The sequence below is a fragment of the Convolutriloba macropyga genome, chromosome 7 (genome assembly GCF_964194025.1).
Source record: "Convolutriloba macropyga chromosome 7, txConMacr16.3, whole genome shotgun sequence".
Classification (NCBI taxonomy): Eukaryota; Metazoa; Xenacoelomorpha; order Acoela; family Convolutidae; genus Convolutriloba; species Convolutriloba macropyga.
The window spans coordinates 72,683,803-72,701,505 of record NC_134474.1 but is presented as its reverse complement, the minus strand read 5'-3'; the positions used below and the strand labels follow the sequence as shown (position 1 = coordinate 72,701,505).

The window sequence follows — 17,703 nt, the reverse complement described above, 5'->3', positions numbered from 1 at the left end:
TATATATATATATATATATATATATATATATATATATACATATATATATATATATATATATATATATATATACATATATATACACATATATATATATATATATATATATATATATATATATATATAATTTATATGTGGGTGTGTGTGTGTGTGTGTGAGTGTGTGTGTATACATTACAATACGCGCCATGAGCACAAAAATTATGGTCAACAAAGGTACATTTCTCACTAAAGATAATATTGGAAGCGAAGGGCAACCACTTCTGACTTCTTCATTAAAATCAACAAATATACAGCGCATCAATAGAAATAGGTTGAGGATGGAAATCATGAAGTTAAAGGGTTTTGGGGGACGGAAATACAGGTGTGGGTAGAAAATGTGTGTGGGGAGAGAAATTGCAAAGGAACTTAGGTCCTGTACACCAAATACCTACCAATTTTCAATCCTAACAAAAATCGTCTTATATACTATTGAAATGTATCGCGTAGCGCAGCAGAACTATTTCGCTTGACTTAATTACAAAAGTGGACAATACTTAATAGCGTCACACGATATGCTCTCAGTCGACTGGAGAGCAGCCAGCTTCGGTAGTTTCAATTTTGGCTTGAAAAGGATAATTAAGCTTAAAAAAGAATGAGGCTGGACAGGAGCATGGGGGTGGTCTATTCAAGGCGTGAGCGAGTTAGGATTGGAGTTGAACGGGTGATAGCGGGGGTGCGAGCAAAACTGGATCGGTTAGATCATGAATGTTGCTTCACGCTATTAATTTGTTTTCTCAGCAGCTGCAATAAGTTTAGAGACAAAGACTAGTACACCTATTTCTTAGCAGCTGCAATAAGTTTTCTCAGCAGCTGCATTAACTTTAGAGAAGCTCTAGGAAAGCTGCTCTGCAACTTAGCGCCCTCTAGGCTTTACGTTTGTAAAAATATAATCACCAGAAGGAAAAGTGCTCAACTGCAAAATTGCATTAAAATGAGCTCAGCGTTAACACCATATCTGATTAATGTTGCTGCAGGAAAAACTCCTAATCTTATATTCTTGACTTCTGAGCAGGTTCGGTGCGATTTGTACACAAAGAATAGTAAACCTCTCATACAACTGCTCACTTACTTCACGCTTTCCGTGTTTATACTGTTTATCCTAGTTAAAAGTCAAATTGTTACGCAAAAAGAAAATTCAGACAAAGTTGGGATCTTTTCCGTTTGTGCCCCCCCCCCCCCAGTACGTTTTGCTCCCCCCATTTACAGAGCACATGTCATTACATGGTAAATCATTATGCTAAAATATGGCACGTGCGTCTGGGGGTTGCAAATAATATGCACCCACTAAGCTGGGGGGGGGGGGCATAAACGGAAAAGATCCCAAATTTGTTAGTACAGAAAACTTCAAGAAAAGATCACCGTGACTACTGCAACTGCTACAAATTTCCAAATACTAATGTTAAGGGAAAATGTGAAAAAATTCTCATTAAAAAATGAGAAAAACTCCTGTTTTATGAAAAAACTTTCTCTTCATAACAATACCGGTGTCGTCAAACTTATGGTGAGCATAAAGCAATTAAACCCCCAAAACTTGTCTTATTATACTTTGTGTTCTTTTAAGTTAGAACCTAAAATCCACTCCAAGATTGCTTGCATCCATGCCTGAAAAATTGTTCTCTGAGGCTGTTGATGCGAGAAATGATTATAGAAAAACATAACTCACCGCGTTGGAGGGTGTGTGTGTGTGTGTGTGTGGGGGGGGGGGGGGTCAAGTGATAGGTGTAGGGTTGGGAGGGCTGGAGACAAGAGGGGGTCAAAACCGCCAGGTAGAGGTGGGTGAACTGGAGGTGTGTGTTGATGGTGGCTAAATTGAGTGGGGGTATGACTTTGTCACACCATCAAGGTTAAGAACCGCCCTTCACACAATGAAAATGCCGCCTCAACACGATTTTGGTGAATCTCATTTTAGAGTCTGGTTCGGCGTAAGGCTCTAGGAGAAATTAATTCCCTCAGAGCGTTACTTGAGTATCCTGCTCTTGAGGACGAAAAATCAATTGGGTCAGAAGAAAAATCGGTCAGGCAAGAAACTGCATAAAAAGTTCACAAGACTAATATAATTGCTATAAATAGCGTGAGAGCAATTAAAAACCTTTATATTGGAATGTAATGTTGGGTTGAAAATTCCCATATCTAGAAGCTCATCGATTAACTTGTTATAAACGTAGAAACATTGTACGGCAGCGTGCCCCCTAAAAGAAAACACAAATCGGCTAATGTCCGGCATGTTGCTCTCGACCGACAGGTGGCGCAATTTGATTCAGGGGCTGTATTCTAGATAAACTTTTCTATATGGGTGCAAAAAAGACTCCAGGCCCGGATTCGAACCATAGCCCCCAGAGTCCTCGACAGCATTAATCAGACTGCTATCAGGCACCTATGCTATCCTATACTACAATCACTTTTATTTTAGAAGCAAATTTACTTACGAGTGCAACCAATTGAAACCACTCAAAATGAAGAAAGCAAGCATGAATAAATCACTTGACAAGTTTAAAAATGCTCTAAAACAAAGCTTAAAAACTGTCAAGCAAAACATTTGCTTAAAAGACAAACGTTTACGATAATTCCTGCAAACTTCTTTAGAGAGGAAAAACAATATCTGAACTCTCCCTTTTGTTGTTTTGATGTTTAAAAAAGAACGTCTTAAATCGTTAGCCGCTAAGTCTCATTTGAGTAGGCAAATTATTTCGTCTTCCAAACGCTTATAAGAATCCGAGATTTTGCCCTTGTGTCTTGTCTCTTTTGAATTATGAGCTGTTTTATTTCTGGGAACTTTTGCAACCTCCTCGTCATTTGGTGATTTGCTTTTCCTCGTAAGTTGGAGATTTTAATAAGCTACTTTCTGATATGAAGCATTCAATATTTTAAAAGATCCTGAGAGTGGACTTTCAGTTCATTTACCGAAAGATTTTTCTATATGTTCTTGGCCGTTTAAGTTGAAATAAGCCCCAACAAGATTCACTTGCACTAGGAAACTACTTTTTTCTGTTAAATCGAAAAAGGATTGCAAGAATCCCCGTGGAAATAAACCCACGTGGAATTCAGTAGTCTCGAGCGACTTTTTTAAGTCACTTGAGAAATCAAAAAATGCTCTAGAACAAAGCTCAAAAACTCAAGCACAATTTTGCGTAAAAGACACACGTTTACGATAATTCCGGCAAACTTCTTTCAAGAGGAAAAAATATTTGAATTCTGACTTTTGTTGTTTTCTTGTTAACAAAGAACGTCCTAAATATTTAACCGTTAAAAGTCTCATTTAATTAGGTAAATTATTTTGTCTTTCAAACGCTTATAAGAATCCAAGATTTTGCCCTTATGTCCTTTCTCTTTTGAATTATGAGCTGTTTTGTTTCTGGGAACTTTTTCATTTTCCTCCTCAGTTGGAGATATTAATTGGCTAACTTTTGATATAAATTATTCAATATTTTAAAAGATCATGAACTCTCCTTTTTGTTGTTTTCATGTTAACAAAAACTTTTCTCCTTTGAATTATTAGCTGTTTTATTTCTAGGAATTTTTGCATCTTCCTCGTCATTTGGAGATTTTAATAGGCTAACTTTTGATATTAGTAATCAATATTTTAAAAGATTGTGAGAGTGGACTTTCGGTTAATTTGCCGAATTATTCGTTATATCTTCTTGGCTGTTTAAGATTGAAATTAGCGCCAACAAGATTCCCTTGCACTAGAAAACGACTTTTCTTTCTCCTAAATCGAGAAAAGAATGCAATAATCACCGTGGAAATAAACACATGATGAATTCACAAGTCTCGAGCAACTACTTCAAGTCAATTGAGAAGTCAAAAATTGCTCTAGAACAAAGCTCAAAAAATTTCAAGCAAAACTTTTGCGTAAAAGACAAAAGTTTACAATAAATCCTGCTAACTTCTTTCAAGACCGAAAAATATTTGAACTCTCTCTTTTGTTGTTTTCATGTTAGCAAAGAACATCTTAAATTTTTAGCCTATTTGCTTTTGACCTTTCTTTCAAATTATTTCGTTACACGTTTACGATATTTCCTGCTAATTTCTTTCGAGAGGAAAAAAATTATTTGATCTCTCCCTTTTGTTGTTTTCATGTTAACAAAGAACGTCTTAAATCTTTAACCCTTAAAAGTCTCATTTGATTAGGTAAATTATTTTGACTTCCAAACGCTTATAAGAATCCGAGATTTTGCCCTTGTGTCCTTTATCTTTTGAATTATGAGCTGTTTTGTTTCTGGGAACTTTTGCATCTTCCTCCTCAGTTGGAGACTTTAATTGGCTAACTTTTGATATGAATTATACAATATTTTAAAAGATCATGAACTCTCCTTTTTGTTGTTTTCATGTTTACAAAAACCTTTCTCCTTTGAATTATTAGCTGTTTTATTTCTGGGAACTTTTGCATCTTCCTCGTCAGTTGGAGATTTTAATAGGCTAACTTATATGTATTATGTGATATAAGTATTCAATATTTTAAAAGATCATGAGAGTGGACTTTCGGTTAATTTGCCGAATTATTCGTTATGTTCTTGGCCGTTTAAGTATGAAATAAGCCCCAACAAGATTCGCTTGCACTAGGAAACTACTTTCTACTAAATCAAGAAATGATTACAAAAATCATCGTGGAAATAAACCCACGAGGAATTCAGTAGTCTCGAGCGACTACTCAATTTTTCAACCACGCGCAGCTTTTTACTTCTCAAAAAACTAGTATCATTCAATAACGTAGTACTCCAAAAAATCTATTCACAATTAGTTTTAATGAGTAATTTTACCGCACATCTAAAATAGATTATCTCAAAAATGAGAACTCATGAACACTCGCATTTGGTAAAATTAGTCGCTAGAGCAATTGATGTAACCTATAATACAGCGTTACTATTTAGCAGCTTCACAAACAAGAATAATTCTCTACTCTAGTGTTTATTTGCAGTTATTATGATGGCCGATGACTTTCATATGGTATTGGGCTCTCAGTTTTCAAATTGGCAGTTTGAACTTCACATCAACTTCGACTTCTTTTGCCAGTCCGACAATGTCGCTGAATCTGACAACTTTCTTTGCTGCCTCGTCCAGACTGTCGCAAGCAATGATTTTGAGGTCCGATGCCGTTATTCTGTCTCTAGCCGCTTCTTCGTGTGAGCCTAATCACAAATGGAAATATTTCCAAACAGATTGACAACTCTTTAAGATTGGCTGTATCTGTTTATCTTGCATCTTTTGAAATCTAATCTTTTGACCGTCATCACATTACTTGAGCCGATAGTCCCAAACTCATTTTCAAATGAAAAATGAGCTGTGGAAGAAAACGTTTGAAACACGCTCGAAAATCAAGCTAAAGGTCTGAGTGAATAAATCTAAGCCCTTAATTTAGTTGCAAATGATGCTTGAGAAAACTGACATGGTGCAAAATTGTCGTGAATTTCGGCCTCGAGAATTTATTCAAACTTCTAATGCTCTACGAGGATTGCGCTACGACTCAATACCCTCGGGCCTTAGCAGTTTATACCGTTTCAGATCACGAGAAGCCCAACCATAGCCGACAGGTTGCCGGAATAGCTGCGAAAGAATAGACTTGCGTACCGTATAGAGATAGAAACAGATACAGATAAGTTGAAAAAGTTATCGGCGCCACTCACAAGCTATGTTAAAAACATTCAGCGATAAATTTAAAAACTTTGTTAAAATTCATTGCGCAGTAGCCTTTTCATTAGGAACAATTATTACACATATGAGTTCCTTTGACCATAAACTAATTCAAATAAAACTTGCAAATTGCAAAGTCATTTTATTGAGTGAGGTAAGTCACGTAGGATCAAAATCTAATCACGCAAATGAGCTAAAAAAACGTTAACTAACGAGAGTGAGAAATGACGTCACGCACGCAAATACCGTTAGTGAGCGGAAAAATTCATTCAGAAAATTTTACTATCATCTTTGCTGTGTGAACAAATGTAAAACAAAAAAAGCGTCAGACGACGAAACAAAAAACAAAACAGGACAAGTCCTGGCCAATTCAAAGAATTTTCTTCGACTCAACAAAAAACTAGACATCGAATGAACTAGGAAACCATTGGGAAAACCATTTAGAAAAATCCAATCAAAAATCGAAAACTAAAAATCGAAGTCAAAATGCCACATGTGAACAAAACACAGGTTGGTGTTCAAATACCATTTTCTCACTACTTCAAAATTAGACAAAAAATTACACGCCGCAAACCCCCTCGCTTTTCCCTCCAATCTGACTTAATGGAGATGTGTGAACAGATCTTTTAGACAGCCAGTTCCCCAATACAGTTCAAACCGTCCTTCACACCAAGAAACTGTCTCGTCCAAACACTTTCGGTGAATTCCATAGTTAGAAACCAGTAAAACGCAAGGCTCTAAGAAAGCTGCTCAGCCACTTAATGCCCTCCGGGTGCTACCTTTTTATCCTGTTTTGAAAACGAAAGTTAAAAGTGTCGTACAAAAAAATGGTCAAGCGATAAATCGCATAAAAACACCACAGGACTAATAGCAGAACTGGCAGATTCCACAAGATAGCTTTGTAGATCTGCAGTCTCAAAAAAATGGTAAAAGAAACAGACTAAAAAAAAACATTTTTTAAAACGCTGATCCAACGTAGTGCTGATTCTATTAGCTGCCATTAAATACCCGTCAGTTAGCGTGACACACGCTCAATTGACCCTATCTATTTGAATTAAACTAGACAATTTCAGAATGAGGACGCCATTTTTGAGAGTCAGGTTAGTCACGTGTGAAGAAAAATTTTAATCACGCGAATGAACAAAACACTCTCTACTAAGAGTGACAAATGACGTCAAGCACGCGTGAGCGAATGAAGTTGCGTGATCGAATGAAAAGAGCATATTTGAAGTGGTGATTGTGACGTCATATAGTCGTAACAGAAATCCTGTTGACGAAAAAAAACATAGCAGGACAAGTCCTGAAAAACAATTCAAAGAATTTTCATCGACTAAACAAAAGAACGAGACCTAGAACGGAATATGAGTGAATTGGGAAAACCATTTTTACAAAAAAATCAGAAAAAATAAAGAAATACAGAAAATCAATGTCAAAATGCCGAAAGTGAACAAAAAACCACAAACGAGAAATGCAAAATTTGGTTTAAAGAAAAAAACTAGGCCTAGAATGAACTATGAATGGATTGGAAAAACCATTGAGAAAAAATCCGATCCAACAAATCGGAAAAAAAGAGTTAAAATTAAAGTGAAATTGCCGCAAGTGAACAGAAAACCACTAACGAGAAAGCAAATTTTTGTTCAAAAATTTGCTTTTTCGCTCCACTTCCTGTTTCGGCGTGACCAAAATAACTACAATATGACTTCAAAAATTATGAAAATGTGTGAACAGATCTTTAAAGACAGAGCCCCAATAAAATTCAAATACTCTGAATTGTTAAAAACCAAGAGAAGTCCAAAAATAGCCCCAGCTATCGCTGTGCGGCTATTAAAATTTTAGCCCTCATTTTTGAAAAACTTTAAACAAATGTTTGTCCACCCCTAGCAGCACACGTCCAGACATACAATTCAAAGACTTTTCATTGACTAAACAAAAACAAACCGACCTAGAATGGACAATGATTGATTAGGAAATACATTTAGAAAAAAATTAGATCCAAACAATCGAAAAAACAGTAAAAATGAAAGTGAAATGACAGTATGTGAACAAAAAACCACTAGCGAGAAAGCGAATTTTTGTTCAAACACCATTTTCTCACTCTACTTCAAAATTCGAGCTAAAAAATTACACGCCGCAAAACCACTCACTTTTTTGCTCCAATCTGACTTCAAAAATAATTAAAATGTGTGAACAGATCTTTAAAAAGCCAGCGCACCAACATAGTTCAAATTCTTTTAACTGTGAAAAAAGCCAAGAGCACCGCAACATAGCTCAGCTCAGCTTACAGCCTCACAGCTATAACATAAAAATAACTGCCACAAGCTTCGTTTGTGATCAATTAAAACGCAAACATCTTAGAGCTCAAGCTATTCTTGAAAGACCCAGAGACGAATTTTGACACTACCTTGCAGCCTGACAACTACGGGAACTTTCAGCTGCAATTCTCTGGCTGCCTTGATGATACCCTCTGCTATGACGTCACATGACATGATGCCCCCAAATATGTTAACCAGAATTGCATTCACGCCTTTGTCACTCGTAATCAAATCAAAAGCCTCTTTAACCTAAAGGCACAGCAGACATCATAGCAAGAAAATAGAGATTATTGATGGATCATTTGCCTCAATTTTTAAATTCCTAATTCTCAAGTCAAAATCGCCAATTTTTATGAAATCTAGCATCTCCGTAAATTCATAGCCCATTTATGCGTACTGTTGTATGGTAAAGCGTTTGAAATAATAATTCTTATCGCATATGGTATGCCCCCTTTCCGTCGCCCCAATGCAGTTTCTCATTCCATTACAAACGTTAACCAGAAGTTACTTTGTAAAAAATTCAAGTGTGAGTAGGGGCAGAATATATTCGATTTTAATGAGCACCTACCTGTTCAACAGTTGCTCCACCTCCAACATCCAAGAAGTTAGCGGGATCTCCCCCGTGAAGTTTAATAATGTCCATCGTGGCCATAGCCAGACCAGCCCCATTCACAAGACACCCAATGTTCCCATCTAACCCAATATAGTTGATGTCTGCTTTCTCAGCTTTGATATCTCGCTCATCTTCTTGAGAGAAGTCCTACAAGATACTTCATTTACAACTGTTTCTCGACGCTTTTTTATAACAAATTATCATTATTATTATTATCACAAGTTACTATTATTTTAATTATTAGCATTTAAAAACTCAAAAAAACTCAAAACCCATTTAATGAAAAAGTAATCAGTTTCTTCCGATGGATAAGATCATGAGGTATCAGATTCAAGTCAGAGGTCAATTTAAACCATTCTTGTGATATTGCATGAGACGCACCTTCCTCTTTATGGTGGGAACTTGAGAATTGTATTGACTTCTCGTAACGTTGTCATTTCTGAAAATCAACGAGCCGAGACATGCGGAAACATTTTGTGCATAATCTACCAAACGAGAGCAAAATTAAACTTTTAGTAGAACACTGTTTTAAGGGTAACCAGTGAATCCGTTTAGCATAACTTAATGCTGGAGTTTCAGGCAATAATCCAAAAAGTAGCCGACATGCCGAATTCATTAAGCCCTGAAATTTCTGTTCAAGATAGGCAGTTAGTCCGAAGAAAGGAATTGGAGTAATCAATACGTGAAAGAATCATTACTCTAACAAGTTCAATCAACGAAATGTTGTTCATTGAATCTCTGATTGAACGAAAATTTTGTAGGAAAAGATAGGACCTTGGACATACAGAATTAATTTGTTTTGAGAGAGGAAGTGCATTCTTTATGTTGAAGCCCAGTAATTTGACGGTATTTGAAAACTTGTCCACGGAAGGGTTGATGGAAACTTAAATCGCGCAAAATCAAAAGTCATTTGAGAAGTGAATTAAAAAGAATGACCGAGAAAAGAAATTGCAAACACGGCAGATACGGTGGGTGAAACAGAATATATCACAAAATTGTTTTAAATGCCCTCAAACGAAGTTTTAAGGGATTTTTGTAAACGGATGTTTTTTATGCGAAACTTTTACTTTGCAATTTGCCGTATTTGCAATTTCTTTTCTCGGTCATTCTTTTTATTTCACTTCTCAAATGACTTTTGATTTTGCGTGACTTAAGTTTCCATCAACCTTTCCGTGGACAAGTTTTCAAATACCGTCAAATTACTGGGCATCAACATAAAGAATACACTTCCTTTCTCAAAACAAAGTAATTCTAAATGTCTTCCAAGGTCCTATCTTTTCCCACAAAATTTTTGCTCAATCAGAGATTAAATGGACAACATTTCGTTGATTGAACTTGTTAGAGTAATGATTCTTTCACGTATTGATTACTCCAATTCCTTTCTTCGGACTAACTGCCTATCTTGAACAGAAATTTCAGGGATTAATGAATTCGGCATGTCGGCTACTTTTTAGATTATTGCCTGAAACTCCAGCATTAAGTTATGCTAAACGGATTCACTGGTTACCCTTAAAACAGTGTTCTACTAAAAGTTTAATTTTGCTCTCGTTTGGTAGATTATGCACAAAATGTTTCCGCATGTCTCGGCTCGTTGATTTTCAGAAATGACAACGTTACGAGAAGTCAATACAATTCTCAAGTTCCCACCATAAAGAGGAAGGTGCGTCTCATGCAATATCACAAGAATGGTTTAAATTGACCTCTGACTTGAATCTGATACCTCACGAACTTATCCATTGGAAGAAACTGATTATTTTTTTTATCAAATGGGTTTTGAGTTTTTCATCGGAAGGGAATCGAGGAGCTAGAGCGACTATTGTGATGCAAGAAAACAAGAGTAGAAAGCCTTCCAGCTGCAGCTGCCAAGTTCATTGTAGCTTCTGTGGAAGAGAGTGGAGCACATATGGATCAGAAGCTTCTTCGTTAAGGTCTTGTCAGTACATATTCGTAAAATGTCGAACACCTTCTTAGCAGAGACATTCTCCTCGGTTCTTTTCCATCTGGTTTTGGGTGAGTAAAAAAAGGAAGGTAATTAAAACTCCTGACAATACTCAAAAACATAAAGCATCGCAGGCGAAGGAGACAAGCATGAGAACAATGAACAATAGACAAAATAGCAATCAAAATTTAGTTAAAGATTTTGAATAAATATTTGAAATAAATTTTAAGACAGATTTAGGACAGCAGCCGCCCTTCATCTATAACAATTTCGATCGACCGAGCCACACTTCAAGACGCCGACGCCGGGAACTCGCGCCACTGTGGTAGGGTATTGAGCTACGCAAAAGCGCGAAACTTATTGTCCTGTTGTAAGTGATCACATCCCAATACAAATCTTTTTTATCGCTGATCCTGGTAGCCAATCGCTGTATGGATTTTGATGCGTACGGGCCGGCTTTTCCTGTACAGGAGAAGAATAGCGGACGGAAGGCGGCCTAGTCAACTTCGATTAACCTTTTTTTAGCTTCTTGACGGACTTATGGTATTTATAGGAATCCGGTATACTTCTTGGGCAACTGTTAGCATATGGGTTTAAAAAATGCATATCGAAGAATGTTCTTCAGAGCCGTGATTTTAACAAACAATCGGGTTTGATATCTGGTCCAGCATCGTCATAAGCAGTGATACCTTTATTTGCAAAGGTTTCACCTTGCAATGCCTAAAGACAGGGCTCTAGTTTGACATCATCGCAAACTTCATTGAGCGGGTTGAGAAAAGAGCCACTCATGTCATCGTGTCTAGTATGCGAATCGGCTTCTTTGGTAATGAAGAGCGCACGCTACATTAAAAATTTCTCCACATGCGAAATATGATGGAAATTTTAGGCATTCCATTTATATATAAGGCGATCAAATCTCTGAATTCTCTGAACAGAAGAGAGGAAACCTTCCAATAATATCAACGTAAGACAGATAGTTAAACCATTAAAAGAAACAATTCTCTAAATTATGCTTTCGGCTTCCCGCGGCAGATTCTCAATAATTGGAATACTTGTTTCAATGAACATCTTGTGATGTAGTTCACTTGTGAAAGATTTGTGTACAATCTGGGGAGACGCCTTCATATTTTGGCAACTTTGCTAAGCATGCCGTAGTAATTCATCATATTTTTTGTCACGAAATTATTGCCGCTCTCATCAGAAACAATTACTGAGCCCAGAAATAACGACAATCGATAATATCAATAGCATATCCCAGAACTTTATTGGCTTTCTGAACACATTCAGATTTTGAAGTGAGATGACAGTTGATTACATTATAAACAGATGCACGGCATTATTGCTCATTAAGCTCATCTAGTACGATTCGAACTGATTTGTGTCTTCTTGGGACTTAAGTTTTCTTAATCAATAAACAGGTCTGATGGTGCCTTATACGAGTTACCGACTGCCGTATATATTCACCGACAAAACTTTCTGAGGTTCTTAGGCCGTTAGCTTCGCAAAAATATTTAAGCGTCCACGAGCTCATGAAGTGAATGCTCGATGCCAACCTTTTGTCCAAGGCACAGCTGAAAGTTTCCCCAGCTAATTGGAGATCTCGTTTAACGCACTTAACAAACCCCTACCTATAACTTGTCTTAAAACCTCGCCAATTCCGACTGGTCGAACCCCGGGCATTTCTCAAGTGCAACTAAAAATCTAGTTCTGCGGTGGAAAATCTGGGTAAAAGAAAAATAACCGACTAACATTCAAAACATAGCTGGCAGATTGCCAGAAATTAGCCGCAATAGATTCGTAGATCGGCAGTCTAAAAAAAACAGACCAAAAAAATTCGTCTTTTCATTGAATGCTTATCTGTTATATTTTGATTGAAAATCTGTATAAGTTATTGCTGCCTCTATTAGCTGATCTCAAATAACCTTCATTTAGAGTGACACACAACACACCAATTTGACATTATCTCTTTGAATTAAAGTAAATAAAAGTCAATTTCAAAGTGAGGAAGTCATTTTTGAGAGTGAGGTAAGTCAAGTGTGACCAAAAATTTAATCACGCGCATGAACAAAAAAACTCGCTCCACTAAGAGCGAAAAATGACGTCACACATGCAATTCAGTTGAAATTGCATGAACGAATGAACAAAAAGTGGCTGTGACGTCATATGGTCGTAACAAAAATCATGACGACGAAATAAAAAAAACCAAGAGAAGGCCAATAATAGCCCCAGCTATCGCTGTGCGGCTATTAAAAAAACTTGCTCCAATAAGAGTAAAAATGACGTCACGAACGCACGCAATTCATTTGAAATTGCATGAACCAATAAACAAAAGCCGATTAGAAGTGATTGTGACGTCATATGGTCGTAACAAAAATCTTGACGACGAAATAAAAACCAAGAGAAGGCCAATAATAGCCCCAGCTATCGCTGTGCGGCTATTGCACACCACTAACTACCGAGAGACAAATTGCTTTCGAAAGGTTGTATCGGGCTCAATCTTGAAAACCCACGTTTGTAGGAAGGAGGCTTAAGTTCTGTATGGGTCTCTAAATGGCGTTAATAGAGGTTTTTAAAGACCACTATTAAAAGAAAAAACGTATTTATGCAGATTTTCTTTTTCTTTTAGTAGCATGCTGCCCCCAAAGGAGTTCAGCTGCCTAAGACCAAACAATTAAGACCATGCAAAACTACAAATGAAAAGTCAAAAACTGTCACACCAACACATTGCATTAAGATACACACGACTACAATCATTGCTTCTAAGTTCCCAAGAGCAATTAAATGCCCTTCACCAAAGAACTTCAGTGCCACAATGCACAAACCTTTTTAGCGAATATTTCCTTTCTTCTGAACGCAGCGTTATCGTCAAAATTCATTTTGCAGTCCATACACACGATTCGTTTATTGTAGTCTAAACTAAGGGGGTTAATTTCTAAAAGTGTCGTGTCATTCGACATGAAAATTTCGTAGAGTTTGATAAATGTTTCGGCTGCTTCCTGCTGTTGTGCATCTGGAATGCCAACTCTCGCTGCAAAAGAAACTGCTTGGTCCATCGAAGGTCCAGTTGTGATGTCTAGGGGCTCCTTAAATCACGAAAATGAGTTATTATAACAGGCAAATCAATCTTTTCACGTAAGCTTCATCTACGTGTTACCTTAATGATGGCATCTGGAGTTTCCTTGGCTACGGCTTCGATGTCCATTCCACCCGAAGCACTTCCCACAAAAACTGGTCCACCAAACGAACGCTCCATTGCAATCGCGAAGTAGAATTCTCGTCGATTGAATAGCCTCTCAACTACAAGTACCTGATTGCAAGGGCGTCCTAAACAAAATATTGCCACTTTTAATTTCCAGCCAGCCAATTATATCAGCTTTTGGCTTCAACTTACCCTTTGCCCCTGTCTGCTTTGTGACAAGTGTGTTATTCAGCATCTGAGATGAAATTGACTCTACTTCATTGGGGGAAAAGGCTAACTTAACACCACCCTGCAAATTACTCGGGACAAAGCTACCTTTGCCCCTGCCACCGGCAAGGACTTGTGCTTTTACAACATACTCGTCGATCGAGTTCTCACTCAAGAACTTAGACGCAATAGACTTCGCCTCTGCTGGAGAAGATGCTACTTGTGCATTAGGCAACGTCAGCCCTTTCTCTCGAAGAACTTCAAAACTAAGATACTCGTGAAGCGACAAACACCTTGCTGATTGTATTCCTCCGAAATGCTTCGATCGCAGCAGCGACCGCGAAAAGGAAACCAAAGGTTTGCACGTATTCATTTTTGTTCTAATCGAAGCTGATCATTGTCTAATCTGAATAAAGAAATGGGTTATAATTAATTTGCACACTGATTGAAGGTAAGTAATTGAAAACTTCCAACCAGTTATTAATAGAATAATAAGAAGAATAGAAGCATTAGGATAAATTTATCCAAGGGTTAGCATAAAACCCGTTTACTGAGTGGTTCGAAGTTTATGCTTAATTACGTAAAGATCAGTTTCTTCAAGTCTCTACAGTTATTGTAGCCTCACATAAGACGCAAAAAGTTTCTCACATAAGACGCAAATCATATTTCTTAAAAAGCTTTTCAACCCATCAGTTGTCCTGATTTTATTATTATTATTATTATTATTGTTATTATTATAAAGGAAGAATATTATAGGTTTTATCATTATTATAGATTTCGGCACCATTTAAATACTCGAAGTGCATCAAAATAAAACAATCAGAATAAAAAAGTTTTCAGTTTCTTCCTATAAGTAAGCTCATCTGCTTACTTATAGGAAGTAGATGAGAAATTCCATCTTGCTGCCGAAATTGAAGCGGCAGCAAAATGGTACTCAAAAAACATCGAAACACCTTTAGATAGAGCATTAGCAAAAGTGCAAAAATATCTGCGTGACAACGCCCTGATTGCTGTTCCTTTTGATAAGGGTGTAGGGTTTTGTTTTATGAAAAAGAGCACGTACGCAGAAAAACTGGAAAAAGTATTAGATTGCGAACGGTTCAGAAAACACGAAGAGTTGCGATAATATCGTAATGAAAAATGAAAAAGAACTACACAAAGAACTTTTGGATATGAGGAAAAAGGGAAGATACCGGTTAAAGTTTACAAGCTATAAGGTCCACTGGAACACAACCGGAAAGGTTGTATGGATTAGGTAAAGTACACAAAAAAGAAACCCATCTGAGACTGTTCTCTCAATCCCGGATGTTGTTACCATAAACTTAACAAGTTTCTAACATCCTTTTTCCAAAAGATCGAAGGAGCAATCAATGAAACGTCTGCTCGAATTAGCCGTCACAAAATTCCATTTCAAATGCAATGAAATTTTCTACGGTCAGCAGGACGAGTTGGCAATGGGTGCGTCCTTTGCAGTGATTTTGGCTAAACTTTGGATGAAATCGTGCGAGCCACAATTGAAATTATCGACACCTAAATGCAAAACCAACACACAATTTACACTTGTCGCAATTGCGAACACCGTGTGACAGCAAGATCCAGGGGTGTTGAGTGTGAAATTTGCAATGGATGGTTCCATGCAAAATGTCAGAAAATCTGTTACAGAACATGATAGCATGGAAAACCAGTTTTGGATGTGCTGATTCTGCCGTGAAAATGATAAAAACCTACCTTAACCAGTCGTCCAAAACAGAAAATATTCTTAGATATGTCGATGATATGGTGAGAACATTTAGAGGTGATACAAAAGAGCTGTTGGATGCGGTCAAAAACTCCATCCAAATCTTCAATTTACAGTGGAAACAACGGATGACAAAAACAGTTTGCGATTTCTGGACTTGTCAATTAACGTACAACCGTGGGGGGGGGGGGCAATTTTTTGGACATGGTAACAAAAATCATCAGAAACTGGAACAAATCTGAACTATCGTAGCTGTGCACCTCTTCAAGAAAAATATAATACAGGGATCAATACACCATCTGTTCCGAGCCACCAGCAATTGGGAAGCGTTCCATGAAGCATTGACAAAAAACGAAAAACATTGGGAACGTAATCAATATCCTAGGCATTGGGTAGGGCAGACATGCCGACAGGGTTGCAGAGCATGCCATGGCGGACTCACCGATGGGAACACATGCAATCGAAGGTAACGGTGATAAAACAGCTTTCCAGTGGAAGATATTAGACCAGTTCGGCAATCAATCTAAATTAATGACACTAGAGGCGCTCTATATAAGAACACTGAAAACAACTATCAACACGCGCGATAAACACCTAACAAAGGAATTGGCACTGAAAGCTTAGTTTGGAGAAATTCCAGTTTGAAAGAAAGACACGCTAAGAAACGAAAATTTCAATTTTAAAATTGAACAAAAACAAAGTAAGTTTGAGCTAATTTTTGTAGGTTTTTTAACGAAAAACGTTGATATGGACCTGCTACATCAAATAAATAATTTATATTTACTCAGATGTAAAGTTTTGTAGATACGACTATAGATAAGTAAAATTCATCTTAAATATCTTTGAATGAGTGATTTTAGTGATTTATATTTTACTTTCTGGCTTTTCATTTTAGCATTTAGCATTTTTTATAACATGACGATGAACTCAAAGTTCGAAAACATTCGTAAGAAAGTTTTAAATTGTCAATAATTTTTCAAACCTTAAGCTCATCTGGTATTAGCTTGAATTCAAATGGCAGTCTGTTCCATTGATGAGGAACTGCATGGCTGAAAGACCTTTTTCCGAAGTCAGGCTTAGTGTCAGAAATTCGAAAGTTGTAGCTTTACTGGCAGCTTATAACTTCATCATTGCGAGACACAAGAGATCTAATATACCCTGGAAGTCCTTGAGGATGATGAATTAGGCGATGACCAAAAAGCAAATTTTTGAACAGCACACGTCTCGGCACACTTAACCAATGTAGCTGCTTGATGAATCTTGAAGTTGATATTCCGGTGACAGCCAAAACATCAGCCTGCATGCACAATTAATTATCCATTTTAACTTCCCATGGAGTACAACAAGTAATCAATAGTAAACAGATTGCAGTAATCAAGCCGTGAAATAATCATAACTCTTACCAACTCTATTAGGACATCGCTGTCAACTGTGTTTCTGATAGATTAGATCTTCCGTAGCATATAGTAGCAAGCAGAAGTAACTGAGCTGATTTGCTTTGAAAATAAAAGTTTATCAATCAGAATGAAGCCAACGAATATCACATGATTCAAAAATTTGGAATCTATTGGGAGTTTTATATTGGCATTGAAAAAAATATTTCGCACTGCTTTCAAAAATTCTGTTTTACTGGTATTCAATTTCAGTTCGGCGCCACAAATCATTCCTATAAGGTGCTAATAATCAAATCAAACTTCTCCTGAGTCACCGTTTCCTCATAGAAAAAATAAACCAATTTTTTTAACTTGATCGCGAAGTGACCGCGGGGATAATGAAATGAATTCGAACAAACAAAGTTGACTTGTTGTTGCAGAGTAAGTTGACAATCATTATAACAACCTAGAACTTTTAGCTGTTCATTGTGGTTACCATCTTCTAGCAGACGTAGAAAACTATATTTGACAATTTTGCTTTTCCGAATAATCATATACTCACTCTTATCCTCATTCAATTTCAATTTTGCATTGCTGAACCAACGTTGAATCGAGGTCAGAATATCATCAAAAATACAATGACTGAGGGTCGA

General features: G+C 37.0%; 1 protein-coding gene across 1 annotated transcript; it reads right to left on the bottom strand.

Moving 5' to 3' along the window:
- Window positions 1–4,749: 4,749 nt before the first annotated feature.
- LOC142343312 (succinate--CoA ligase [ADP-forming] subunit beta, mitochondrial-like) lies at window positions 4,750–14,376 on the bottom strand. Its single transcript, XM_075395140.1, has 6 exons — window positions 13,925–14,376; window positions 13,688–13,857; window positions 13,356–13,616; window positions 8,550–8,741; window positions 8,071–8,230; window positions 4,750–5,167 (listed from the first exon to the last, which is right to left on the bottom strand). Exons 1-6 carry the CDS (start codon window positions 14,310–14,312, stop codon window positions 5,004–5,006), a joined length of 1,335 nt encoding a protein of 444 aa, XP_075251255.1. The 5' UTR covers window positions 14,313–14,376; the 3' UTR covers window positions 4,750–5,003.
- Window positions 14,377–17,703: the final 3,327 nt, after the last annotated feature.

Coding starts and splice junctions, on each gene's coding strand:
- LOC142343312 (XM_075395140.1), bottom strand. CDS start 14,312: ATGAATACGTGCAAACCTTTGGTTTCCTTTTCGCGGTCGCTGCTGCGA. Junction 8,231..8,549: donor GTGGAGCAACTGTTGAACAG/GTAGGTGCTCAT, acceptor CTGTGCCTTTAG/GTTAAAGAGGCTTTTGATTT. Junction 5,168..8,070: donor CGTAGTTGTCAGGCTGCAAG/GTAGTGTCAAAA, acceptor ATTTGTGATTAG/GCTCACACGAAGAAGCGGCT.